The sequence below is a fragment of the Brassica oleracea genome, chromosome C3 (assembly GCF_000695525.1).
Source record: "Brassica oleracea var. oleracea cultivar TO1000 chromosome C3, BOL, whole genome shotgun sequence".
NCBI classification, from domain to species: Eukaryota; Viridiplantae; Streptophyta; class Magnoliopsida; order Brassicales; family Brassicaceae; genus Brassica; species Brassica oleracea.
Window position 1 is genome coordinate 13,019,007 of NC_027750.1, and position 24,625 is coordinate 13,043,631.

Sequence of the window (24,625 nt, forward strand, 5' to 3'; positions counted from 1 at the left end):
TACATTAAACATCTATCGTAATATTATCATTTGATATAAAAGCAAGAAAATTAGAATAAATAAATATACAATATTGAAAAATTCTCTAGTAAAGCCTTTTTTAAGTTTTTGTTACAAAATAGCTATAAATGAGAAAAAAGACCAAAATAAGTCTTATTAAAGAGTAAAAATACATTTATACCCTATGGTTAACTAACATAGACTTATGGCTTAGAGTTAAGGGGTGGAGTTTTGAAGATAGAGTTTCTAATTTTAAAAAATAAAAATTAATTTTTTCAAAATAAAAGGGGTTATTTTGGTCATTTTCCTTATTGAATGTTATTTTGTGACAAAGACTTAAAAGATCTATTTGAGAGAATTGCCCTACAATATAAAATTAAATTAGAAATAAATATACAATATGAGAAAGGAAAAACTATATCAAACATCTATCTCAAAAATGTATAGTTTTCTAATTTTTTCTAAGGAAATATGTATTCACACAAACATACAATTCAGAATTTGTTGTTGTTCAGAATACAACGTTCAAAAAAATGACTATATGGTTAACATTTGAAAATAAAAATAGTCTCGCGCGTAGCGCGGGTTAACTCCTAGTGAAAATAAATAGAACAAGAAGATGAACCCTTAGCGTCCCTAAGTCAACTTATTACCTTAATGCCCTCTTCGGTCCATTAAATTACAAAGCCCATTGGGAATCAAAAATATAATAAAAAGGAAGAAGGGCCCAACCGGGTTCGAACCGGTGACCTATTGATCTGCAGTCAATTGCTCTACCACTGAGCTATGGACCCTTGATGTCTGAACATTGTAAAATAAGTTATATTACCCCTTCAAACGTAATACTATAAATTAGTCAGTCTGTAATTCTGTATATAGATTATTTACTACATGGTCTAGAAAAAGAACCCAAAAATACAAAATGGGTACATTTAAACTTGGATCCAACTACAAGCAGGAATCTTCTTGATTCTTGATCCATCATTACCATCTCCTAACCTCAATTCTTGACCATAATGAGAAGGATTAAGTGGTTCAAGCTTAACAAGCTGACACAAAGCAGCATTACTTAACCACAAATTACAATGCATTCTTGAACAACTCAATAAAGCTCCCCACAATCCCACACTTGCTTTCACTCTCATTCTCCTCACTATTTCCACCGCTCCACCAAACAAACCAGCCTTCCCCAAAAGATCAACCATACACGCGTAATGATCAACCCCTACTTCGATCTCGTGTCTCTCTTCCATGTCCTTGAACACTCGTTTTCCTTCTTCAACTAACCCCGCGTGTCTACAAGCTGAGAGAACACTGAGGAAAGGAACAGAGTCTAGTCTGAGTTGGTTCTCTTGCATAAACAAGAAGAGTGAGATAGCACAGCTAGCTAAACCATTGACTGCGTAAGCGGATAGCATAGTGTTCCATGACACCATATCTTTGTTTCTTATCTCAACAAAGCATCTCTCGGAAGATTCAATCATTCCACATTTCGCATACATATCAACTAAGCCGTTTCCTATGGCCGTGTGGGAGCAATATCCAAACCTGATGAGCCTGGCGTGAACAGACATTGCATCTCTCAAGACTGCTAATTGTGCTGCCGCGTGTAAGATGTTAACAAATGTGACTATATTCGGCTGAAAGTTCTCATTCTTCATCTGACGAAAAGCGGCAATAGCTTCTTCAGCCTGGCCATTGATTAAGTACCCATTCATCATTATATTCCAAGATACGGTACTTTTCTCGAATCCACACTTGTCAAACAAGGATTTTGCTGCAGCAAGGGCGTGACATTTGGTGAACATGTCGATCAAAGCATGTGCCACCTGACATTCTGAATCGAACCCATGCTTTATAGTTTGCCCGTAGACACAAGAACCTCGATCATAGTCGCTACAGAGTGCACACGTTTGAAGCAAACCCACCATAGTTCCTGAGTCTGGGCGTACTCCATGTAACTTCATCTTATTGTACAAATCAAATGCTTTACAGGCATCACCAATCTGGGTATACCCTTGCGCTAGAGCGTTGAAAGCTACAGCATCTTTAGTTGGCAGTCTTTCAAAAGCTTTTAGCGCAGGTGAAAAAAGACCGCTTTTGGCATACATTGAGATGATAGCTGTGGCTGCTGCTAACTCCGACTCAATATCAGTTCTTATAGCATAGCAATGTATGCTTTTACCTAATCTAGAGGCGGCTATACCTATCCCTGTACAAGCCGGAAGCACGCTTGTCAAAGCTACAGTATTAGGCTTGACATCTGTTTTCATCATATCCCTAAACAAAGAGAGAGCATCATCGTGATGACCTGCTAGCTCAAACGAAGCAATCATTGCAGACCAAGTAACGACATCTCTATCTGTAATATTTGTGAAGAGTTGTTCCGCTATCTCCAACTCACCACATTTGGAATACATACTCACAAGAGAAGTTGCAACCGAGACGTCACCCACCATCCCTTGCTGTACTACGTATTCATGAATTGCAATCCCCTTCTCTAAGTCCCCTACATATCCAGCAGCTCGAAGAGCGCTAACTACAGCTACCTTATTCATTCTAACATCATAGCATCTCATGATGTCAAACAACTCCAATACCTTAGTGAAGCACCCATTATGCGCATAAGCTGCCATCATTGCACCCCAAGAAGAGTCATCCTTGCTCCACACGTCTTCAAAAACACACTCAGCAGCATCTAAATCCGCGCATTTGCAGTACATGTCAATCAAGCCACTAGAGAAACCAGATGCAAAACCTTTCTTAACCACAAGTCCGTGCAGACATCTACACACATCCTTACTCCCTATCTTCGAAACCGCAGGGATCAGATTGTACAAACTCACATGATCAATCTCAACACAACTCAAACACATATCACGAAACAACCGCAAAGCTTCACCAAAACACCCATTCTGAACCAACCCGGAAACCATAATGTTCCAAGTAACCACATCTCTCTCCGGCATTTCCTCGAACACCTCTCGTGCTCTAACCAAGTCTCCACCTTTACAATACATTTCAACGAGAGCAGTCCCTATATAAACATCAGACTCAAAACCCATCTCGGAAACCAACTCATGTATCCCTAAACCTCTCTCCAAGTCCAAAGCTCCGGTGCAAGCCTTCAAAGCGAAAGTGAAACTGTACTTGTCCGGAACAATACTTTTCTCTTCTGACATGTAGCGGAACAACTCGAGAGCTTCTCTGTGCAAACCGGCTCTCGTGTACCCTCTGATCATCGAGTTACACAAAACGACGCCTGGGTCTTGAACTGAATCGAAGATGATGCGAGAAAGGTTTGGTCTTTGGAAGAGAGAGTAAGCGTTTATTAGCTGGTTATGGGGTTTGAGGCCTGAGACAGTTAATTTGCCGTGGACTTGGAGAATACATCTGAGGGTTCTACATTCCCGGAGCATACGGAGGAGCGCCGTGCTGGTAACTGGCATTTCACCGGCGACAATGATGATGCAATCACAGATTTTTCGCGGTTTAAAGGCAAGAATCCTGCAGTTAGGTTCGTTTCGTTGGGTTTGGGGTAATTTTGGTTTTTGATTAGTTCAGTTCGCATTGCTGAATTGAACCGAAAACAAATTCTGTTTGGTCCGGTACAGCTTTTGATTTGTGAAAATCTATTGAAATTTTTGATTTTGGTTAAATTTTCGGTTTCAACCGATCAAAATTTCAGATAATTTGATTATTTTGATTAGCTCAGTTTAATTTTTAATTTTGAAAAGTCAAATAAACCGATCGTCAATCTAACCGAGTGTCACCGATGACCAACTTTTAACTGAACCGAATTCTAAACCAAACCTGATGGTCTTTTTAATTAACTTTTCTTAAAGGAGGAAAATCTTTTAGTTCAGGCCTTGAAGATGTAAAAATCAAGCAAGAGTAGAGAGAGCATAGTAATTGAAGTGTCGAGTTATTACAAAAATCTAGAGCTGTAGTAGTTGTCACCACATGATATCCTGTTAAGATTATTGTAATAATCTTACATCTATAGAAAGAAAGATTCAACCGAACTTTCTATAGCCTTTGCCTTTCCTTGCTTTGATCAGAAGACATCAAAAGTTAATATCCTCTCTGCAGTAAACTGCTCTCTATGTATATTGTTCAATGTGTCTTCTCATGCGTGAAGGATCTTCCACATTCCAGTTCTGTATCCCGCAGACATTAAAGCAAGCTCCCAGAGCATGTTGGGAATGCTCAGCAGACTGACTTTAGACCCGGGAATTTCAGACCAGTTCACAGAGATCTCAAGCATTGGAATGTTAAAACGCTTGCACAAGAACACCAACTCAACATCAAAGCACCACCTGCGTCAGACAGGGATACTCTTATCGATTGCTTCTACTGCTAGTAATATCATCATCAAATATTGTAAAATACCTTTTCAGGTGGACGTTTGTGAAAAGTCTTCTAGCAGCAGCTCTAGTAAACATCTTGAACCCACACTGAAAACAAAAAGTCTCCATGAAAACAGAGCAATTACATTGACTACTAGAGAAGCAAACAGCAAATGAGATTAAAAAAAATTAACCTGTGTATCTCGAATTCCAGAACCAGCCGCCAACAAGACCACAAGATGGAAACCTTTCATCAAAAAGTTGCGATACCACTTCCTCTGAAATAGAAAGACTGGAGTCATTTAGCACATGCATCCAAGACACATATTACAAGCATATGTACATGCATCTGTGTGTCTATCTAGAATTTTGTAAAACTTAACTGTAGCAAGAGCTTTCTCCTCGAGATGAGCACGAGAACCAAATGCTGATACTTGCACATCACCTATTTTGAAAGCCACATTCTTTAGTGCTGGATCTCTGATTGAATTTTCTTCTCTAGCTACTGCATGAATCTGAGAGGATACACGAGATCAGGATATTTGTAATAAACAGTTTCCAGATTGTCTGAAATTTCAAGAGCAGAAACTAAGACAAACCTGATTTTCAAGTTTTTCAAGGTCTGTGATTTTAGTTGCACCATCAGCATCCAACATGAGAAGTAGTTCACCACGCGAATGCATCATTCCCTATTTAATGCTTTCATAAAATGTAGAAAGCATTGGTTATTTTCTTTTTTTCCACCATGAAATGGTAAGTTGGATAGAGTTGCATGCGACTACTAGGAGTTGAACTCACAGTTCTTATAGCTTCTCCTTTCCCTTGATTCTTCCCAAGGGGTATAAACCTTATGTTGTCAACTGTATACTTTTTGACGAAATCAACGGCTACTCTTTTTGTTCCATCCACACTTCCATCATCAACAATCACCACCTACAAAAGAGAAAACAATATAATTATAAGGACAAAAATCTTCAAAGTTCATTCACATTCAGTAGTTATTCACCATCACAAAGGCCATATGTATGTGGTGAAGCAACCTTTTAATGAAGTGAAAGGAGATAGAGACAGAAGAATGGGAAGCCAATTTACCTCATAGGAAAAATTCTTATCCCGTGATGCACGACCTTGAAGGTAACTGCAAAGCATAAGCGAATTATAGTTATGGCTATGCATAAGTATTTTGCAAACTTTTCAAAAGTGAAATTAAACTTAACTTACTCCATTGTTTCCTCAAGAGCAGCAGGAAGTCTCTGCTCTTCGTTAAAAGCTGGAACTATTAATGATAGATACTTGTCCGCAGGGTCGGAGATATGAGGGCAGGGAACCTGATGATAGAAAAGCTGCTTAAAATCTACATTCGCAACCAGAGGAGACGCGATTCTCTCTACAGACAGCTGAATCTAAAAGCCTCACCACTCCAGACAGTGTAAAAAAACTGGTTAAACAAAACTCCTACATAAACTCAAATTTCGACACAACTGCTTAGACCAAACTCCTACATAATCTCAAAGCTCTCTTCTTAAACACTCTACAGAAACGAGACAACTGTAACAATCATTCTTAGCCACACAACACACACTAACAGTCAATAACAGATTCTTTATATAAATCCGAAACGATAATAAATCAGACGAGATACCTGTTTTAAGGATGTCGGATCCTCGAGTGTAGTCACGGTCTCCACAGGACTGGTGATTATATATAAACAAATCAAAATCCAGGATACGATACAGTTATAGAAGAAATGGAGTAAGAAAACGTACACGTTACTGTGTCTCCTTCTCCAAGCTTCAACAACGACGACGGAGATGAATCCCCAGAAGACGATCAGCAACAGAGAGAGGCCAAGTTCCGCAACTGTTAACAGAGACTCCATTGCCGGTGCTCCCTAGATTTTCAGATCTGTTTTTGCTTCACGAGGGAGAGAGAGAGAAGAAGGGAGGTGGAATGAATCCCGTGAAGAATAAGCAAAGAAAGCTAAAGTTTTTATTGATTTAATCCGTCAAGTGAGTGTAAAGGATTTGATTGATTGTGAAGATAATTCAAACCCTAATTCGATTTTTGAAGACATTTTGGTTTGACTTTCCCAATTTAAGTTCTCTTCCGGTCGGTTCTTTTTTTAGCAATGTTTTCTTACTTAACCGGATTAAACCGAAAACATGTCCATTTAACCGTTGAAAACCAAGTGCATATGCGTGAGTGTGTACAAAAGTCTCTTTAACATTTGTGATAGTCATTATTAGCCTATTCAGATATTTCGAGTTAGCACATGTATTAGTGTACGAAAAAGATCATAACAGTGAACCTTGCTTAGAAGTTAGTTAAGTTACGAACAAACTCTCCCAAAAGACAAAATCATACAACTGTGGAAGAAAGAATTACTTGAGAAAGACTACAAGGGTGAAGGGCCACAACAGCCACAACAGTTGTGGTGATACCAAGCCATTCCTTTCGCACTGACGATTTGATTTGTCTAAAACAACTAGAAGTTTCAAACTCGTCCAAATTCCGAAATCCAAACGTCCTTCCAGAAGAAGCTGAACCTCGAATAGGAAGCAGATTCTCGACAAAGGGAGCTACGATACGGATGCCACCACCATAAGTTACGCCACGGACTAAGCCCGTATCTGAACAGTACTTATGCAACTTCTTCTCTTGATCATAAAAGTAGAAATTCCCTCGCTTAGAAACCGCCAGTGGCATGCACCAATGCCACCAGTGACTACATCTAGATATGAAACTGCTACGGGTGGAAGAGGATAAATGAAAGGAGTAAGCGATGCTCCATGTTTCATCTCGTGGATCCATGCTCCATATGCAAAACTTAAAACCAGGCTCCCCAATATCCTTTGCGGCTACGACTAGACGGTCTTCGAGGTTAGCTATCTGCCCTGACTTGCAGAACAGAGGCGGTGTCTTTACGCTACGAAACTTTTCCGTGTGTAGATCCAAAGCAAGTATCTTTTGAGTATGGTAATAACAATCTACTTCTAACCAGTAGATGGATCCATTCACAAACGCCGACTTGAGTCTCTCTCCCACATAGAAAAGAGGCTTACGCTTCAGCTTCCTCCATACCCCAATGTTTATATCAAGAATCTCGCAGTAACTACAGTTAGGCTCGAAGCACATCCTCGCTACCTTATAGCTCCCGTTAACTATGTCCCTACCGAATCCCATCCTCCAGTATCCAGGAAACACTTCAAAACCCCTTCCTGTAATTTCAATTTTTTCCTCAAATTATCAATTTTTTTACTTTGATACAAGTCAATTATCAGATTATATAGACTTACTGGATCCATCTACGAGGACGTCGGTCATCTTTGGATCTCTGCCGGAATCGAATCTAAGGAACTCTCCGGTGGAAGGATTCAAAACGTTGATCTAGCCTGGCACGGGCATGCAAACCAGACCGTCACAGGACAGCGACGGTCGTCTGGAGAAACCACTGTCCTCCTCCTGCACTTTGGGGAAATCACAGTCTAGATAGATCATCTCGACCTCTTCGTCGTCGTCCTTCACAACCACCTCTGGATTAATGTTTAAGAGCAAAGCGGCGGCCACGAATTGCATTTTCTTTTGGGTTTTTTGGATAATGATACGCCTCCTCTCCGAGAAGCTCCTCGACTCCAGTAGTGATCTCCACTGCTTTGAGACGGTTTTGAATTTGAGGATAGATTCCAACGGAACTCGAAGAAGAACTTCTTCCTCTAGATCCAAACCTAGCTCTTTCATCATCGGAAGGAGATGATTCTTCTCTCTTCTCACCCAATCTCTCCTTTTAACACACTAACCCCAAACAAAAAGGAATCTAATTATGTAAACCCATCGTCTCTCTCTAATATTACTTGAAAAAAATCAGTATTTTTTTTTATATATCACGCTCATATCAGTTCATAAAATGTTTAACTACAATAATAATTTTAATAAAATAAAAATATTTGTCGTTCTACTGTTAATACTTTTATAATGTTCATAAAATGTTATGTATGGTTCTGCTGTTAATACTTTTCTTAACCAAAGGAAAAAAAATATTTAGTTTCGTTTTTATTATAATGATTGTCTATAATATAAAAAGGAAACATACATAAAATAAAATATCGAGATTATACCTATACATATATATGTATATTTGGACGTGTTAAAAAAATTATAATAAATATTTTTTCAAAAAAATAATAATATTATTAAAAAGATTGTCTAAAGTAATTTTTGTAATATTAATTGAGAAATCAATTTTTAATGATCACTTTAGTTCTTAGAATAAATAATACATATGTTTAATGACTTAGAAATGTTATGCATGATGCAATTGTAAGATTTCAATTTTAATTTTCTTTTTAATAATTTTCTTTTAAAATATATTATTAATTTCATTTCCTTTTAGGTAATGATAAAATAAACATAAAAATGTCTATAAAAATAAAGTATGAAGATTATATATATATGAAATTTCAAAATATTTCTTATAAATAAATCATTAAATTTCAAATAATATTACAGATTATCTTAAGTAATATAATAAATATTATATTTTCAGATAATTATAAACAGAAAAAAAAAAATTTAATAGTCTAAGTCAATTTATATTGGTCATTTGATCCCAGCATATTCAAACATTTCGAGTCATTAGCATATTCAAATATTTCGACTGAACCAGAAATGAGAAGTAATCGTACATGTATTAATGCGACGGTGGGAAAAAAATATCATAACAGTGAAACATGGTTAAAAGTTAGAACAAACTCTCCCAAAGACCAAATCATACAACTGTGGAAAATGTTAAGGTACCTGACGTGTTATTTTGTATATTTTCTTCTTTGTATAAAAGCCTATAATCTTGGCTACTAGTGTAAACCCCTCATATAAAAAACAAGACACAGCCGCAAAAACAAATATTACACTCAGAAAAATTGACTCAAACAGAGCAAAATTCTTTTGGCCTCATGATAGCCACATTTGTACAAACTCTCAAGGAGCCCCGTGAATTCTTATCCTCTCGCGGCTCTTCTTCTTCTTCTTCACGAATCTCTCTGCCTCTTGTTCGGCATGAAGAGCAAACTGAAGCCTCTTGAGATTCTCAGCACACTGTTTGTGCAGTCCCGGTGAGAACATTCCGGGACCTTCTTGATTGATCGGTCCAAGATGGCGCTTGTACGGCGAAAGCCATTTGGACTGCAGGTAGTTCAGCGATCTCCATGGAGGCAACGGCATTGAGTTCTGCTTTAAGGAGAATTTAGCCGCGTCGACCATTACTTGGAGGAACTGGTTTAGTCTCGCAACCGTTCCCACGTAGACCACTGGTAGTGATTCCATTATCCGTTGGTATGAATCAACAGCTCTAGCGATTTCAAAGTGGCTTCTGAAATCAATGTCGATGATCAAACGGTCGTCTTGGCCGAGAGGAGTATCACTCAATATGATGTCTACGTATTCGTTGTCTCCTGAGAAAATAGCGAGTCACATCAATCTTCTGTATGAAAAAAAAAACTGTACAAGGCGGAGTTTAGAGGTGAAAACTTACCACCAGGAACTTTGCCAGTGCCTTGCCATCTTGCTGAACAAACAGCAGCGTTATATCCGGAAAGGCGTAAGAGCTTTGCGAGATAAAACCTGATGCAACTGGCGTTACATGTACCGGACTTCACAGAGTGGAGATCTTTCTCTTTAATAGAAAGCATCAGGGTCCGAACCGCGGAGAGAACCTCGGTTTCGTGCTGAGGCATTGAGTACTTGAGAAACTGCAGGCAACAAACAAAGAAATTTTAAATTAACAAAAAGACTTCAACCTTGCGTAGAAATTGAAATACTAGGGTCTCAAAAATGTGATATGTAAGTATGCTTCCTACAGAATATAGCAACTCTATAAAGAAAAGCTACCATTCTAACCAATTTATGATAAATCTCTGAACATACTTTATAACGAGTGGCAAACAAGGACATAATAAGAAGCAGAAGACAGCATGAGAGTACTTGCAACCAATCTTTAGGCAAGTGTTGTCCATTGGAATGTGTTTAGCAGCTATCTACTACAGATACCATACTAACAAAACTGTATCTAAAGGCATCATATGATAATCAATGTTTAAGCTCAAAACTATATCCACTTGTACTAATTTATGAAAGTGCTTTCAAACTTCCGTAGGAAACTGAAACACTTGGGTCACAAAAATGTGATGCTTCCTACAGAATATAGCAACTCTGAACAAAAATGCTACCAGTTAAACAGTCTATGATAATCTCTGAAATAATTTATCAGGAGTGGCAAACAGGAACATAAATAAGCAGAAGTAGACATTAGCATTAGCATTAGCATGAGAGAGCACACTAACAACAATTCTCTATGCAAGTGATAACCATTCTAGTTTACTTTTATTCAGTGTGGCAAACAAATAAACAAGCAGCCTATGTACATATAGCATCACAGGCAACAATTCTCTATGCAAGTGCTATCCATTGGAATGTGATTAGCAAACTATGTACATATACCATTCTAACAAATCAATGATGTTCTTTGCAGTACTTTCATTCCGAATGGCATTCATTATAAGCAGAGCTTATACTTGGATGCTCCGTTCAATAATCAAGAACCAACCAGATCAGCAATCTATAAGGCATCATACTAAACCATATGTCAGTTTCTACTCTTCAACATGATCCCAATTCATACATCCAATCAGATTGTAACCAAATCGCCTCTACGGTACCTGAATCTTATCGGAAAGGTAAGAAGGATCCGGGAATCCAGAATCGCTGTCGCTGCTACACCACGAATCACCACCACCACCACCGCCGCCGCTTCCACCACCTCCCGTCTCGAGAAAATCCGTAACCATAAGGCCTAGGTCACATTCACCGTCGAGGCTAGAATCTCTCCCTCGCTCCCACCACTCCTCCGCCGGAACAACCCGCAAGTCCATCCCCATCGTAACCTAATTCGCCTTCTCTCGAGAAGAAGAAGAAGAAGTACCGATTCGAATTAAATGAAAAAATAGAAAGGTTGAATTGACTCTCGGCACAGAAAACGCGTTTCGTCCTCTTCTCACGAGTCTTGTGTGATTTGATTATATACAAATGGGAGAGAGAGAGAGAGCTTGAAGGTAGAAAAGACCAGGAAGATAGGCGAAAAGGAAGATGAAGCGAAGGTGGGTAAATATAATACCATTACACGTGTCGTAATGACGCTAATGCCCTTACCGGATTAATTATATTACCATTTGAGCTCGTTTTTTCTAGTTGTAACGAACCGAAGGTTATTAACAGAAAAAAAATGAACCAGGACAGAGCCTAGGGTTATATTCGTAACGACAGGCGGAAGTTATTTTAACAGCGCCCGAGGATAAAAGGGTAAACCGGTAACTGGAAGTGGCTGGAGCGTAGCGGACAATCTAGAAGAAATAATGGTTTGGCTTGGGGACCAAGTTTAAAGGCGTCTTTCTTAATTAAGCTGACACGGACGAATTTTATATTAATTAATACCATAATCATCTTACATTTTCAAAACAAAATTGACCAAAATCGATATTCTAATCAAATAAGATTGACCTCTAAGAACATGATTAATGGAAATTCTTATCATGGAGTTCTTAACAGAATATAAGAAACTGTCTCTTAACTTTTAATTAAAAAAATTAAAAAACAGTTTCTTATATTCTGCTAAGAACTATATCCTAAAAAACTTCCATTAACCATGTTCTAATTGCTTCTTGAAATTGGCACACGGTTTAACTACACAGCTCATTTTCAAAAAATTGAAATCTAATAAAACATAAAATAAATAAAAATATATATATATGAGAAATAAGAAAAAAACATCTTAATGGGCTTTACTTTTACTACAGTTGGGCCTTTTCGGGCCTTATGTGATATTTACTTGCGACCATCCGAACCAAATTGTTAAACATCCATTTAACACAAACCCAACCTTGGGCCATGTACGACCAAACTTTTTTGACCTATGTGCTCATAACTTTCCTCCTCTTTTCCGTTCACCGCGTCTCCAAAAATGAACTCTATTTTGAAGTTTCTCAAACTATATATTTAAAATTTAAAGATGTCCTTCTCCAAAATCAAAACTTCAAACTCAACTTCAAAAATTTTTTTTTTTTATAATATGGTCTTTATATTTGTCATAATCAATTTAAATTCATAAAATTTTTGTATTAACTAGCACATATATAAAACATATTACAACAATATTAATTAATAAAATATTATATTAAAATATAAAAAATTTAAAAGAATAACTTAATTAATATTAAACTTCAAGCAAAATACCATATTATTCCATAAAGTGATATTGGTAATGCATATATGATCTACTAGTGCATTTCGAAGTAAAAATGGCTCTCCTCATTTTTAATTTGTAGATTAGAGATAAAAATTATTGAAATCAGGCGATATTAGTACTTGTAAATACATTAGGGCATGTTTATTAGGGAGTTCTTAGGGTGAGATTCTTAACGTAATATAAGAACCGTCTCTTAACTTTTAACTAAGAAAAACTAAGAACCGGCTCTTAAATAAGATTTTTAAGAGACGGTTCTTAGTTTTTCTTAGTTAAAGTTAAGAAATGGTTCTTATATTACGTTAAGAACTTCATCTTAAGAACCCTGCAATAAACATGACCTTAGATCATAACAAGAAAGTAAAAGAGAAATATAAAATATTACTAAAAGACTAACTTTTATCGATGATATTAATACTCGTGAATATATTCAATATGAACAAGAAAGAATTGTATGAAAAGACATCATCATCAACAACAACATCCATCTTCTGTTACACAAAACAAATTGGACAATATTTGGAAATTTTGAAGGTTCCGGATCAAACTTACGTGACTATTAGTGTTGTTGTTATATTTAAATATGTGTAATAATTATGTCTTCATGTAATTTTTTAAAAGTTTTTTTTGTTAAGTTTCTTTTGTATACTTTTGTTACCTAAATCTATTTTTAAATATTTTAAATCTTCTTTTAAAGTTTTATTAAATTTTATGTGTTATCTTAAATTTTGTAAAAAAAACTTAAAATATTTATGAGATATAATTTTTATAAGGATTAAAACAATAAAGAAAAAAATATTTATGAATCATAAATGTGATGTGTAATTGTAGGGACCAAAATGCAAATAAAAAATATGAAACTTCAAATATAGAGTTCTACTCATCAGAACTTCAAATTTGAAGTTTTGAAGTTCTTTTTTGGAGAGCAAAAAATTTCATATTTGAAATTATAGAGTGTATTTTGGAGATGCTTAAAAACGGACAACTAATCTTCAATATCTGATTAAACAGTACACTTAAGTTTTAATATGTTTTGCAAAAAGTTCTTTTATATTTGGAACTTGGAAGATCATATATGAAATACCGATTTCATACTCATGAATTCAGAGTCATGCATGAATATTAGAAAATGTAGTTGAAATCAACTGCCACAACAATGGAAATGTCAATTTAATATTTTTTTTGCAACAACTAAGCAAATTTTATAAACTGGGCGACATCTCAAGTCTAAACCATATAAAGAAAAATTCTCACCAAAGAGAAAACAAACGAAAAGTAAAATAATTTCTCGTACATGATAATGGGGAACAAATGGTAATTAACTTTCAGGGAAAAGATGTTTAGCTTATGTGTGGAAGACAAGACACGGCAAGTCCAAGAAGTACCTCCGTACGTCAAGATTGTCCAGCCCGTGTCGCGTAAATATTTAAGATCTTCTATGATTTGAATATGGATTCTTGTGATTATTTACAAAAAAGTCCAGTTAGTACCAATCAGACAGGGACTTCAAAAACAATACGCGACACATAATCAAAAACCTACCACCCAAGTCAAACCTATTTTCCTTTTAAATACATTCTTGATTATGACTTTCATAAGAGAGAAGGAATAAAATTGAAAGCTTGGGCCTATTATTTTGTGTGTAATAAGAAACTTTGTCAATCTAGAATACCGAGTTTTCTTTACTTCCGTACGACAGGAAACAAAATGATTTTAGGGGGGGTTATTCTCATGAATTTTGAGAATTTTGAGATTCAATTGTTATTGGTTCTTGGATTTCAAAAACCTTAGTAGAAGTCCATTGTTATTGGTTTAAGAATTTTCAAAATTCATTCAAATCTCTTTGTTATTCAAAAAGTTTAGTTATTATTGATTCTCTAATTCTAACAAAATCTAGTATTATTGGGAGATGAATTATATTCATTTTTACTCATAGGACTCAACTTTCAAAATATCATATGTAACCTTGTGATTTTCAAAAACCATGTGATAAAAAACTAGGAAACAAAATAATTATTCTTACCAAATATCTATTGCACTTTTAATCCAAATTATATGTCCAAAACTATAATTCATTACATTTATATACTTTTACATTTTTAGAATATATAATTATTTTTATAAATAATTATCATTTTGAATATAAATATTAATAATTTTAAAATAGTTTAAAAAAATTTTGGATTTCAAAAAGAAAATTCGAGAGCCAAATCTTGGGTTACACGAACAAACCTGAGTTTAGAAAATATTTTGAAAAAAAAAAATCTAAAATTATAAAAATTATTAAAAAGTTCAAATTTGAAAACATATTTCGAAATTATAAAAGAAAATTATGTATTCTCAATTTTTTTTATTATTTTATTACTTTTATATATATTAAGCAAAGGGTAAAATCGTCTTTTGCCTTTTCATGAATTTTTTTGGTCATTTTTCTCTTTGAATACTCTCTTTGTGACAAAAACTTCAAAATGGATATTTAAGAAAAAAAATTCAATTTTGTATGTATCACTATTATTTCTTTTTAATTTGAAAGAAAAATAAATAATAATGCTATATGATTTAGAAAATAAATAAATTTTATATTTACTTTACGAAAATAAATAGGTAATAAAAATTCATGAAAATCTATACTAATCCAAAAAAGTTATGATCAAATTTCATAAGTCAATGTATATAAATTTTCACAATCCACATAATCTTTAAAATCTATCAACTCTTAAATTCACCAACTCTATACAAATTTATCTCCCAATAATCCCTCCTTAGTACATTACATCTCGATTTTCAAATTAGTGTCGGGTGATTGGATTTTACAACACTGCTACAAAATAGTTCTAATAGTTTAAGCGAAAAATTGTGGTACACATATTAGTAGAGACCAACCTAAATCTATCGCGGAATTTTTTTCTGCGCAACAAGAAAACAAAGACAAAAAAAACATTGTTTAATAGATGATGATAGTTGACACAAAAAAGTTAAATGGTGTCAAAAGAAAAACAATTGAAACAGATTTTAATTGAAAATGCATTTACAAGTAGAGGGTCAATTCATGACGGCTAACCAAATGTTGACTAAAAATGTGGGATATCTTGAAAGAACAAGAAGAAGAGAAGGTTCAAGTCCATGACTGTAGCTTTGTGGAATTTCTATATGATCTTAAGTGCAACCCAACGAAAACATAAAGGAAATTATACCCAACAAAGACTACTAAAAGCCAAAACGAAGTCTTAAGCTGAATTGTACCAAATTAACTGATAAATTAGAGAGTCGAGGTCACACCCTGAGCCTCAAACTGCGTCATATACAACTATTGTTAATTTCAATAAAAAAAATATTGTTAACGAGATCCCAAATAGTGGAATCCTATCAAACCCATTGATAGCAATTACAAACTTGAGTGATAACCAGCCATCGAACAAAAAAAATTATCAGAAAAAAATCGTCAAAAATAACGTAAATCGGTAAAAGAAAAAATCATTATAAGAAGCAAATAAATTAGAAATTAATCAATTATACGTATTTTCTGTTTACACACACGTGACATGACAGTGATGACACACCCGAGACCAAATAAATGTTTTGTTACGACAGCAAATATAAAGTCTCCACTCGTGTTTCTCTGTCGTCCCCATAAATGGTTAATTTTCTGAACGGTAACAAAAACAGGCACCCAAAACCAGTAATTTTCTTCTCAATTTCCACGAAATAAAATCAGCTAGGATATATACACGGTAAAACCTCTATAAATTAATAATATTAAAATTTTGAAATTTTATTAATTTATAGAGATATTAATTTATGAAAGTTTCCTTATTTAGTTTTTTTTATTTTAAAATATATTTATTCTAAAATAAAAAAATATTAATTATTATTTTTTAAAATTTGACATTTATATTAATTTTATTATATTATTTGGTATATATAATATGTATTGTATAGAATTTAAATACTCCCTCTGTTTCATTTTAGTCGTCGTTCTAGGTTTATGCACACGGATTAAGAAAACATATAATTTTGTATATTTCGAAAACAAAAACACAATTACCTATACACCTAACCATATTTCAACCAATAGAAAAATAAATTAGAGAATCTTTTTAATAAATTTTGCATTGAAACTCTAAAACGATACTTATTTTGAAACAAAATTTTTTTTCTATAATGACAATTAAATCAAAACGGAGGGAGTATAGTTTAAGATATGATATTACTAAATCTTATCAAAAATATATTAAGTGTTAAGAAAATATAAAAATAATTTCATTGTCAATATAAAACAAACAATATAATGATAGGTTCTTATTTGTAAAAAAAATATATACATATAAATTATTAATTTATAATTTTAATGGAACCATATATTTACATAGAATTCTCTAAAAAAAATATTATTTTATTATTTTATCGATTTGTGTCAAATTTTGAACCGGCGTAAATTGGGACTGAAGAAATTTATTAATTTATAAAAATTATTAATTTATCGAGTACTAATTTATCGAGGTTCTATTGTATTACCCACGAAAGTTAAAATCATTAAAGATATTGCCAAAACATTACGTAAGACTTTTTTAATAGTGGGTCAAGACATATCCGGAATCATTGGTCTATACATTTTCAAATTTAAGATTTTTTTTTTTTGCACAAACGTAATTTCTCTTATTTCAAAATAAAATAAAATATAAATTAAATTGTTTATAGTTCCTTAAAGTATTTAGAACCGGCCTGATCATGTCGATAAAATAGAAGCATACACGTTGACAAAAAAAAAAAAAAAAAAGAAGCATACACCTTTTTATCTTTTGGCCAAACTATATGTCCATTTGTTTGACTTTTATTTCTCAACACATACAAAAGACAAATCAACCAATCCTTATTCGGTCACCCCCTCGTGCCTCTCTCATTAACACCAACCCTGTTTCTCATTTCGTCACCTCGCCATCTCTGTTCACATCTCTCTCTCTCTCTCTCTCTCTCTCTTTAACCGCGTGGGTTGTCAAAAGTTTCTATAATTCCTCTTATCCTCTCTGCTCATAAACCATACAATCCTCCTCAAGAAGCTGAACAAGAGCGCTCAAGAATCAAGAAAGTGGAGAAAACGCACTTCTTCTTAGCTAAATGGGTTCTTGCTTCAGCTCTTGCGTCAAAGCCGATAATCTTTTTCACAATGGTACCATCTCCTTCTTCGTTATGTTGATTTTGCTCCAGGTTTGAGTTTGGTTTAACATATGTTTTCGTATGTTTAGGTAAGAGCAGCGATCTTTACGGTTTAAGCATCTCAAGCCGGAAATCATCGTCCACGGTGGCTGCTGCTCAGAAGACGGAAGGGGAGATTCTTGATTCAACCCCTGTCAAGAGCTTCACCTTCAACGAGCTCAAACTCGCCACCAGAAACTTCAGACCGGACAGTGTGATCGGTGAAGGTGGGTTTGGTTGTGTCTTTAAAGGCTGGTTAGATGAAACCACTCTCACTCCGACTAGACCCGGAACCGGTTTAGTCATCGCTGTTAAAAAGCTTAACCAAGAAGGGTTTCAAGGTCACCGTGAATGGCTGGTACATTAGCATTCATTTCTTCAAATTTCAAAACTTGAGAGTTTTATGTGTGTGATTGTGTGTGATTTGTTGTGTTGTGTTCTGATGAAGACGGAGATTAATTACTTGGGACAATTGAGTCACCCCAATCTAGTGAAACTGGTTGGTTATTGCTTGGAGGATGAGCACCATCTTCTTGTATATGAGTTTATGCAAAAAGGAAGTCTTGAGAACCATCTATTCAGAAGTAAGTCCTATTGATTCTATTGATGAAACATCTTTGATAAGTTTAGTAGTATAATAGTTTCACTAGCCTTTTGTATGCTTATTTATACAAAATGCATAACTTAGCTAGAAATTTCTTTACATAATAGAATAGAAAATCTAATTTATACATGAATAGTAGCTTTCTTAATAACTACAAGAAAATATATAAGGCTTTGTATTCTCCAAAATCTCCTAACAATCTTGTTTTCATGTTGTGTATTTGTACTAATGGAAGTGGGTTTGAAGCAGGAGGTACATACTTTAAGCCGCTGCCATGGTTTCTACGGGTCAAGGTTGCGCTTGATGCAGCAAAGGGACTTGCTTTTCTTCATAGTGACCCTGTCAAAGTGATATACCGAGACATTAAGGCCTCCAACATTTTGCTTGACGCTGTAAGGCAGAGAACCATGTATTGAATGAATTAGATGATCTCACTTTTTTACTGATGACTTTGGGTTCCATTGACAGGACTACAATGGGAAGCTTTCTGACTTTGGGCTGGCGAGGGACGGTCCAACGGGTGATCGAAGCTATGTTAGTACAAGGGTTATGGGTACATATGGCTATGCGGCTCCCGAGTATATGTCTTCAGGTATAAAGTCAACTAAAGGTTGATCGAATTCTATAACCGGGTATAGATATAATCAGTGTTCTAAAAATCGGTTTAAACGGTGTAGGTGGCAAATCAATTATTAGCGAAATGACTTTTAAAACGATTTTTAAGAGTTTAAACGGTGCTTAGACACTAATCCCTTATAAAATTCCTAACCACTGTGCTTTCTTGAACATTAGATATAATGAATACTTGTTTCATCTTCCCGATTTTGTATACTTTTAGGTCACTTAAATGCAAGAAGCGATGTATACAGTTTCGGTGTTGTGCTTTTGGAGATTTTGACGGGTAAACAAGCGTTGGACCATAACAGGCCGGCTAAAGAAGAAAAACTTGTGGAATGGGCTCGACCGTACCTCACAAGCAAACGCAAGGTGCTCCAAGTAGTGGACGCTCGGCTGGACACGCAGTACCTACCCGAAGAGGCAGTGAGATTGGCCAGCATTGCTGTGCAGTGTCTCTCCATCGAACCCAAGTCACGTCCGACCATGGACCAAGTGGTCCGTGCCTTGCAACAACTTCAGGATAACTTGGGAAAACCGACTCAGCCCGATCCGGTTAAGGATGCCAAGAAACAGGGTCTTAAAACCGGAGCTAAGTTACAAGAAACACGATTTAAGCAAAGACCTTTTGGGAAGCATTAAGCTGGTTAGTTCAGTGATGGACGGCCAGGCACTTGTTACTGCAAATCGAATACGGTTATGGACAAACCGTGAAGGTCGAGATTAATAACGGATACATAAAATTTTGCCGGTAACAAGTCACATACTCAACCATAGAGAAACATGTGGTTTTAGTCTTTAGGCTTCCTCATGTGCTGAAGTATATATGTGGTAACTTTTTCTTGTTTTGTAACCACTATTGTATTTTGTTTGTTCCTCAAAACATTTGATGTAGAGATTTTTCGAATATCTCCAGTTTTTGAATCAACAATTTTTCAATGATACAAGCCAGAATACTAGAAGTTAATCAGTGATGCAAATGCAAAACAAATAACACAAATCCGAATTTGAGTTTTCTTGGCTAATGTAACTTGAGCACTAGGTAAAGTATTGTAGGTTGTTTTGGAGAGAAAATTATGCAAAAAGCAATTTACATGAAGCAAATGAAAACCTTATGAAATAAATCACAAATGTAAAACCAAGGCACAACCGGTTTTAAATATTGTTCTTACCATCGTTTTATGTAAATATTGAGTTATTATCAATTTTAATTTATGCGGTTTGAATTGGTTAATTACACTCTTGAATCAATAGTAGGGAGAAATCGGGGAGCCGAGGCTTGAACTATACTACGAACAGAGACAAACGCAAGGGATGACCGAGCAGAAGAGGACACTGGCAAGACATAATCATGTGAGACGCAACAGCTTTCCACTAAGACATAATCGTCGTCACATCACTACTCTCTCAAGTACTCACTCAGGGCTCTCGTTCTGTTATGTTCTTGGATGCCACTTCTTCATGTGCCTTTACAGGTAAGTAGTTAGACGTTGCCTATTGTTTACGTTTATAAGCTTTTCGAATTAGTAGATATTAGCTTTTCACACACAGTAAGAACTAATAAACAAATTAAAAATAACTATGAATGCATTCTTGTATATAATTAACAATTTACAAAACCCCTTTGTCAAAAAAAAAAAACAATTTACAATAAGTTTGAATCAAAGGTTATTCAAAATCAAATTAGTTGATTTTTTATAATTTATCATCATGAAAATATGTACAAAATTATAACATCAATTTTTTAAATAATTTTTCTTTCTCAAGATATTTATCTTTTTATAAAACGGATAAAGTATATAATGGAATCAAATAATAAATTTAGCTAAATTTGTAAGTGGAGGAGACATGTCCGGTTCATATCACCAAAAATAAAATAGTACTCCCTCCGTTTTTTAATATAAGTCGTTTTAGAATTGTGCACATATATTAAGAAATTATTAATTTTTTATATTTTCTAAACAAATATATCATTAATTATTTACATAACCACAAATCAACCAATAATAAAATAGAAGATATATTATCATTGGTCATATAATATTAAACATTAATAAATTTTACATAGAAAACTGAAAACGTCATATAATTTGGAACACAAAAATTTCTCTAAAACGAATTATATTAAAAAACGGAAGGAGTAATGAATAACAAGTAAAGGACCTTGTGGACTTGTGCTACGTTCGCATCAAATGCTGTCGGAAAATACTTTTATTGTTTACTTTTCAATTCATCGGTCAAAAAACCAATTCCCACTTATTAAAGGCGTTTTAGACCGTATTATTCTTGCTTCTCGTCGCAAAATCTAAGTGGGAACCCTGAGAATCTATCACTTTTCAGTTTTCACTAACGTGCATTAGCTACACTCTTCAGTGTCAGAGTACTGTACTACTGTGTCAGAGTAACTGTTTTGCAATGGCTAGTTAAAAACAAACACGAAGATTAGTAAATAGTATCACAACATAACCATGTTTTAGATTACACGTTACAAGTTGTAACTTACAAGCCAACCAATGTAAAATACTTAAGTAGCTGCGGGCTGTTACAAGATTTTCTCACAGCCACTTCAGCTAAATATAACTCACAATTAAAACACCAGATTCCCCAAAAAAACAAAAACATTAAAAAGAAAATACACATAAAAGTCAAAGATACTATTCTCCCCTCAATTAGCGGGGAGGTTTCTTTTGTCTCGACCACTTCAATGTTTAGTTTCTCGAAACTCACTTAGACCCTGAAATTCTTCCCGACAAAGGTTTGACCAAACTGCCAGTTAGAAGGAACGATGTTCCATGAAGTAGAGGTTCTACGGTCACTGCCGGTGACACGGAAAGAAAGTGACTGACCAACCAAAACAGCATTAGATTGCCAGTTCTGACCCCAGTTCCTGCTCAGACTCATCCAACCAGTCCTTGAACCTTTGACGCTCGTCCTCACGATGTCTCCTGCTCCCGCAACGTTAGTGATCAGCACCAAGTTGAAGTATTGGTGACCGTTGATTGTGAACCTTATCCCTCCTCTCTTTCTGCATGGCACCCTACAAAAGAAGACCAACAATTTCACACATTTTTACTAACTTACTTGCATGAATGTATGGATTTTTTGTGTATTAGAGAGCTAATCTTTTTAGTTAAAGCCAAAGTTCGTTAGTTAAATTATCTTAAGCAAAATATTATAATAACACAACAAAAGATTGTTTTTAGTAAGCCCTTTCTAAAAAAAGAAAGATTGTTTCTAACTAAATTGAGAGTTTACATTAATTTTAAGAGGTCTTTAACTTAGAAATACTCAACTATTACGTTAAATATTTGGTATTTTTTATGTTCTTGTAATACAAGATTTTGTACCTGCGGTATGAGACAGGGACAATGCCGGCACGATATTGAGCAATCTTGAGGAAGACAGGCATGGCTAGGTCGAAGTGTTCACGTGGCGGGTTGCACCATCCTCCGTTGTCGCTAGCCTGAGCAAAGTTGGGTGGGCAGAAATTGGTTGCGGTAATGAGGATAGATGGGCTACCTGAATGGCACCATTGTGGGTCGTTGGCGCATTTTAGCTCAAAGCAGGCTCCACAACTCATGCCGTTGTTAAACAGAGCCGTGCTCAAAGCAGCCGTGTTGGTTCCGTAGCCTTGGCTGTAAAGGTTACCGTAACCACAAGCTCCTCCTGTAAAGTCAAAACAGATTAAAAACCATTTTGTTAAAAATGAACCTTTCTTTTGGTGCATTTACTCTGTTTTTGTGGACTGACCCATAGTTCCGGAGGCATCGCTGCCGCCGTAGAAAGTGGCGTGTGCGTTTTGCCACGCGCCACCGGAGTAGACGCCGGGGATTCTTGCGTCAGCGAGGTTAAAGAGGAGATATGTAGTGAAGAGAATTGCTAGTTTAATAATAGCCATTTTTGTTTGTGTTATTATTTGAGAAAGGGTTTTAAATTACTCAGAGTAAAGAAGATGATGAAGAAAGAACAAGAGCGCTTTCTTTCGAGCTTGCGCTCTTGTTAAAGAAGAGTTACGTTTTGTTAATTGGAGAGATGATGGTGAGGACTGAGGAGCAAGAAGTAGTGAGGTTCGGTATTTATGGAGGGAGGAGGGAAACTCCAAAATTAGAGTGTTAGAGAGAGAGAGATTGAGAAATATTATTGGCTATCTTTTTATTGTTTTTGTCAAAATTAAACTTTAAAAATTCGATTACTATTTCTACGTAAGGTGGAGGCAGTAACCGTTTCGTCATACTTTATACATATATTTTTTTTATCTATTTTATGTAGCTAGATAAGTAGACCATCATCGATCCAGTCTCTAAACTGGGATTTTTAGATTCGAATAACAGACAATTCTTAGCTTTTCTTAGATTTTAACTAAGAAAAGTTAAGAACCGTCTCTTAAATAAAAGATATAAGAGTCGTTTCTTAGCTTAAAATATAAAACAAAAACAAAAAAATATCAAATCATAAGTTAATAAACTCGACTAAGAGACCGTGATTAATCATGTCCTTATATCATGATTAATGGAGGTTCTTAGGGTAGAGTTCTTAACGGAATATAAAAAACCGTCTCTTAACTTTTAACTAAAAAATATAAGATAAACTCAACTGGTTTCTTATATTCTGGTAAGAACTTCGTCTTTTGAACCTCCTGTTAATCATGCTGTTAAAATACCTCCATTGATCATTTATAATAGCGTATCTCAAGACAAAAAATTGAAAAAGTACACATAAAGCAGGGGAGAGAAGGAGAATCGGTTGAGTGCAGAGATTTCCTTTCTGACTTTTTAGAACCTCTTTCTTCGTTTATCTTCGTTTCATTGCTTAATTTATTTTGTTAAATAAAAAAAAATATTTTTCAGTTTTAAGAACTTTAGAGGAGATCTAACCAATAAGATTGCTCTTAGATAGCAATGATACTCAAATATCTCATTATTTCGGCAAAATAAAGAGTCTTGAGTTTACTTATGCGAGGCGTTTCACACTTATGATCGGCAAAAAAAGAAAATGTAACTCGACGGAAATTTTGTTTTTCTATTAAGCTTAACTGTCATTAGTATAATCGGTCACAAATATATTTCTATATCTCTTAACAGTTTTTTTTACCATTGCCGCCCAAAAATTCACTTGCATAGAAGAATTTGAAAAGAAAAGATTACTTTATCAAATCGAGTTTCAAAGGAGAAAAAAATAACAAATGAACGGCTCCACATTGCCCGCATTCAACGGGGCATCAGTTGTGAATCACACACAGTATACACACGACCCGAACTCTATCTGATCTATTCAATCAATGTTTTATTTATGTCATGAAACTTGTCAAAAGATCTACATTAAATATCAAAGCTGTCGCACTTCTTAGTTCTCACGGACAAAAGTCAAAGCGTCATATGCTTATACAGTATGTTTTATATGATAAAAATTCTCATAAAACTAATGTTTATCTATGGACTTATAAATAGACTTTGATAGTTTGAAAAGTTAAGTTCTCTTTCGGAATTCGAGTTCATTTCAAAAATAAATTACAGTTCTTAACTTTTAGTGATTAGCTTCCGTGGTTTAGGTACATGAACATCCACTTTTTTTTCT

At 35.0% G+C, this 24,625-nt stretch overlaps 6 protein-coding genes and 1 non-coding gene across 7 annotated transcripts; 1 reads left to right on the plus strand and 6 right to left on the minus strand.

Annotated features, from left to right (window-relative positions):
- Nucleotides 1–722: 722 nt before the first annotated feature.
- TRNAC-GCA lies at nucleotides 723–794 on the minus strand. Its single transcript has one exon. It is a non-coding gene; the product is annotated as a tRNA-Cys (tRNA).
- A 67-nt stretch (nucleotides 795–861) lies between these two features.
- LOC106329378 (pentatricopeptide repeat-containing protein At2g39620) lies at nucleotides 862–3,542 on the minus strand. Its single transcript, XM_013768022.1, has one exon. It carries the CDS (start codon nucleotides 3,447–3,449, stop codon nucleotides 933–935), a length of 2,517 nt encoding a protein of 838 aa, XP_013623476.1. The 5' UTR covers nucleotides 3,450–3,542; the 3' UTR covers nucleotides 862–932.
- A 342-nt stretch (nucleotides 3,543–3,884) lies between these two features.
- On the minus strand, nucleotides 3,885–6,405 carry LOC106331504 (dolichyl-phosphate beta-glucosyltransferase-like). The gene is made up of 10 exons (XM_013769880.1): nucleotides 6,116–6,405; nucleotides 5,992–6,040; nucleotides 5,571–5,677; nucleotides 5,442–5,487; nucleotides 5,148–5,282; nucleotides 4,949–5,038; nucleotides 4,733–4,864; nucleotides 4,544–4,627; nucleotides 4,393–4,457; nucleotides 3,885–4,319 (listed from the first exon to the last, which is right to left on the minus strand). The coding sequence occupies exons 1-10, from the start codon at nucleotides 6,226–6,228 to the stop codon at nucleotides 4,130–4,132; spliced, it is 1,011 nt and encodes a 336-aa protein (XP_013625334.1). The 5' UTR covers nucleotides 6,229–6,405; the 3' UTR covers nucleotides 3,885–4,129.
- A 285-nt stretch (nucleotides 6,406–6,690) lies between these two features.
- LOC106331618 (F-box/LRR-repeat protein At2g43260-like) lies at nucleotides 6,691–8,122 on the minus strand. Its single transcript, XM_013770008.1, has 2 exons — nucleotides 7,646–8,122; nucleotides 6,691–7,567 (listed from the first exon to the last, which is right to left on the minus strand). Exons 1-2 carry the CDS (start codon nucleotides 7,671–7,673, stop codon nucleotides 6,708–6,710), a joined length of 888 nt encoding a protein of 295 aa, XP_013625462.1. The 5' UTR covers nucleotides 7,674–8,122; the 3' UTR covers nucleotides 6,691–6,707.
- A 918-nt stretch (nucleotides 8,123–9,040) lies between these two features.
- LOC106328925 lies at nucleotides 9,041–11,460 on the minus strand. Its single transcript, XM_013767469.1, has 3 exons — nucleotides 11,060–11,460; nucleotides 9,877–10,093; nucleotides 9,041–9,796 (listed from the first exon to the last, which is right to left on the minus strand). The coding sequence occupies exons 1-3, from the start codon at nucleotides 11,276–11,278 to the stop codon at nucleotides 9,324–9,326; spliced, it is 909 nt and encodes a 302-aa protein (XP_013622923.1). The 5' UTR covers nucleotides 11,279–11,460; the 3' UTR covers nucleotides 9,041–9,323.
- A 6,075-nt stretch (nucleotides 11,461–17,535) lies between these two features.
- Nucleotides 17,536–19,975, plus strand: LOC106329346 (serine/threonine-protein kinase BIK1). Its single transcript, XM_013767990.1, has 6 exons — nucleotides 17,536–17,806; nucleotides 17,883–18,190; nucleotides 18,281–18,416; nucleotides 18,686–18,828; nucleotides 18,905–19,028; nucleotides 19,275–19,975. Exons 1-6 carry the CDS (start codon nucleotides 17,755–17,757, stop codon nucleotides 19,691–19,693), a joined length of 1,182 nt encoding a protein of 393 aa, XP_013623444.1. The 5' UTR covers nucleotides 17,536–17,754; the 3' UTR covers nucleotides 19,694–19,975.
- A 1,531-nt stretch (nucleotides 19,976–21,506) lies between these two features.
- LOC106329190 (expansin-A4) lies at nucleotides 21,507–23,124 on the minus strand. Its single transcript, XM_013767802.1, has 3 exons — nucleotides 22,802–23,124; nucleotides 22,399–22,717; nucleotides 21,507–22,088 (listed from the first exon to the last, which is right to left on the minus strand). Exons 1-3 carry the CDS (start codon nucleotides 22,947–22,949, stop codon nucleotides 21,779–21,781), a joined length of 777 nt encoding a protein of 258 aa, XP_013623256.1. The 5' UTR covers nucleotides 22,950–23,124; the 3' UTR covers nucleotides 21,507–21,778.
- Between the last annotated feature and the right edge of the window lie 1,501 nt (nucleotides 23,125–24,625).

Bases quoted from the DNA above. Each gene is read 5' to 3' on its own strand.
- LOC106329378 (XM_013768022.1), bottom strand. From the start codon at position 3,449: ATGCCAGTTACCAGCACGGCGCTCCTCCGTATGCTCCGGGAATGTAGA.
- LOC106331504 (XM_013769880.1), bottom strand. From the start codon at position 6,228: ATGGAGTCTCTGTTAACAGTTGCGGAACTTGGCCTCTCTCTGTTGCTG. The intron at 6,041-6,115 runs GTACGTTTTCTT...TATAATCACCAG, and splicing joins AGAAGGAGACACAGTAACGT to TCCTGTGGAGACCGTGACTA. The intron at 4,320-4,392 runs GTATTTTACAAT...TGTCTGACGCAG, and splicing joins ACAAACGTCCACCTGAAAAG to GTGGTGCTTTGATGTTGAGT.
- LOC106331618 (XM_013770008.1), bottom strand. From the start codon at position 7,673: ATGACCGACGTCCTCGTAGATGGATCCA. The intron at 7,568-7,645 runs GTAAGTCTATAT...TTGAAATTACAG, and splicing joins CGTCCTCGTAGATGGATCCA to GAAGGGGTTTTGAAGTGTTT.
- LOC106328925 (XM_013767469.1), bottom strand. From the start codon at position 11,278: ATGGGGATGGACTTGCGGGTTGTTCCGGCGGAGGAGTGGTGGGAGCGA. The intron at 10,094-11,059 runs GTACCGTAGAGG...TGTTGCCTGCAG, and splicing joins ACCTTTCCGATAAGATTCAG to TTTCTCAAGTACTCAATGCC. The intron at 9,797-9,876 runs GTAAGTTTTCAC...CTATTTTCTCAG, and splicing joins CACTGGCAAAGTTCCTGGTG to GAGACAACGAATACGTAGAC.
- LOC106329346 (XM_013767990.1), top strand. From the start codon at position 17,755: ATGGGTTCTTGCTTCAGCTCTTGCGTCAAAGCCGATAATCTTTTTCAC. The intron at 17,807-17,882 runs GTACCATCTCCT...TCGTATGTTTAG, and splicing joins CGATAATCTTTTTCACAATG to GTAAGAGCAGCGATCTTTAC. The intron at 18,829-18,904 runs GTAAGGCAGAGA...TTCCATTGACAG, and splicing joins CCAACATTTTGCTTGACGCT to GACTACAATGGGAAGCTTTC.
- LOC106329190 (XM_013767802.1), bottom strand. From the start codon at position 22,949: ATGGCTATTATTAAACTAGCAATTCTCTTCACTACATATCTCCTCTTT. The intron at 22,718-22,801 runs GTCAGTCCACAA...TTGACTTTACAG, and splicing joins CGATGCCTCCGGAACTATGG to GAGGAGCTTGTGGTTACGGT. The intron at 22,089-22,398 runs GTACAAAATCTT...CTTCTTTTGTAG, and splicing joins GTCCCTGTCTCATACCGCAG to GGTGCCATGCAGAAAGAGAG.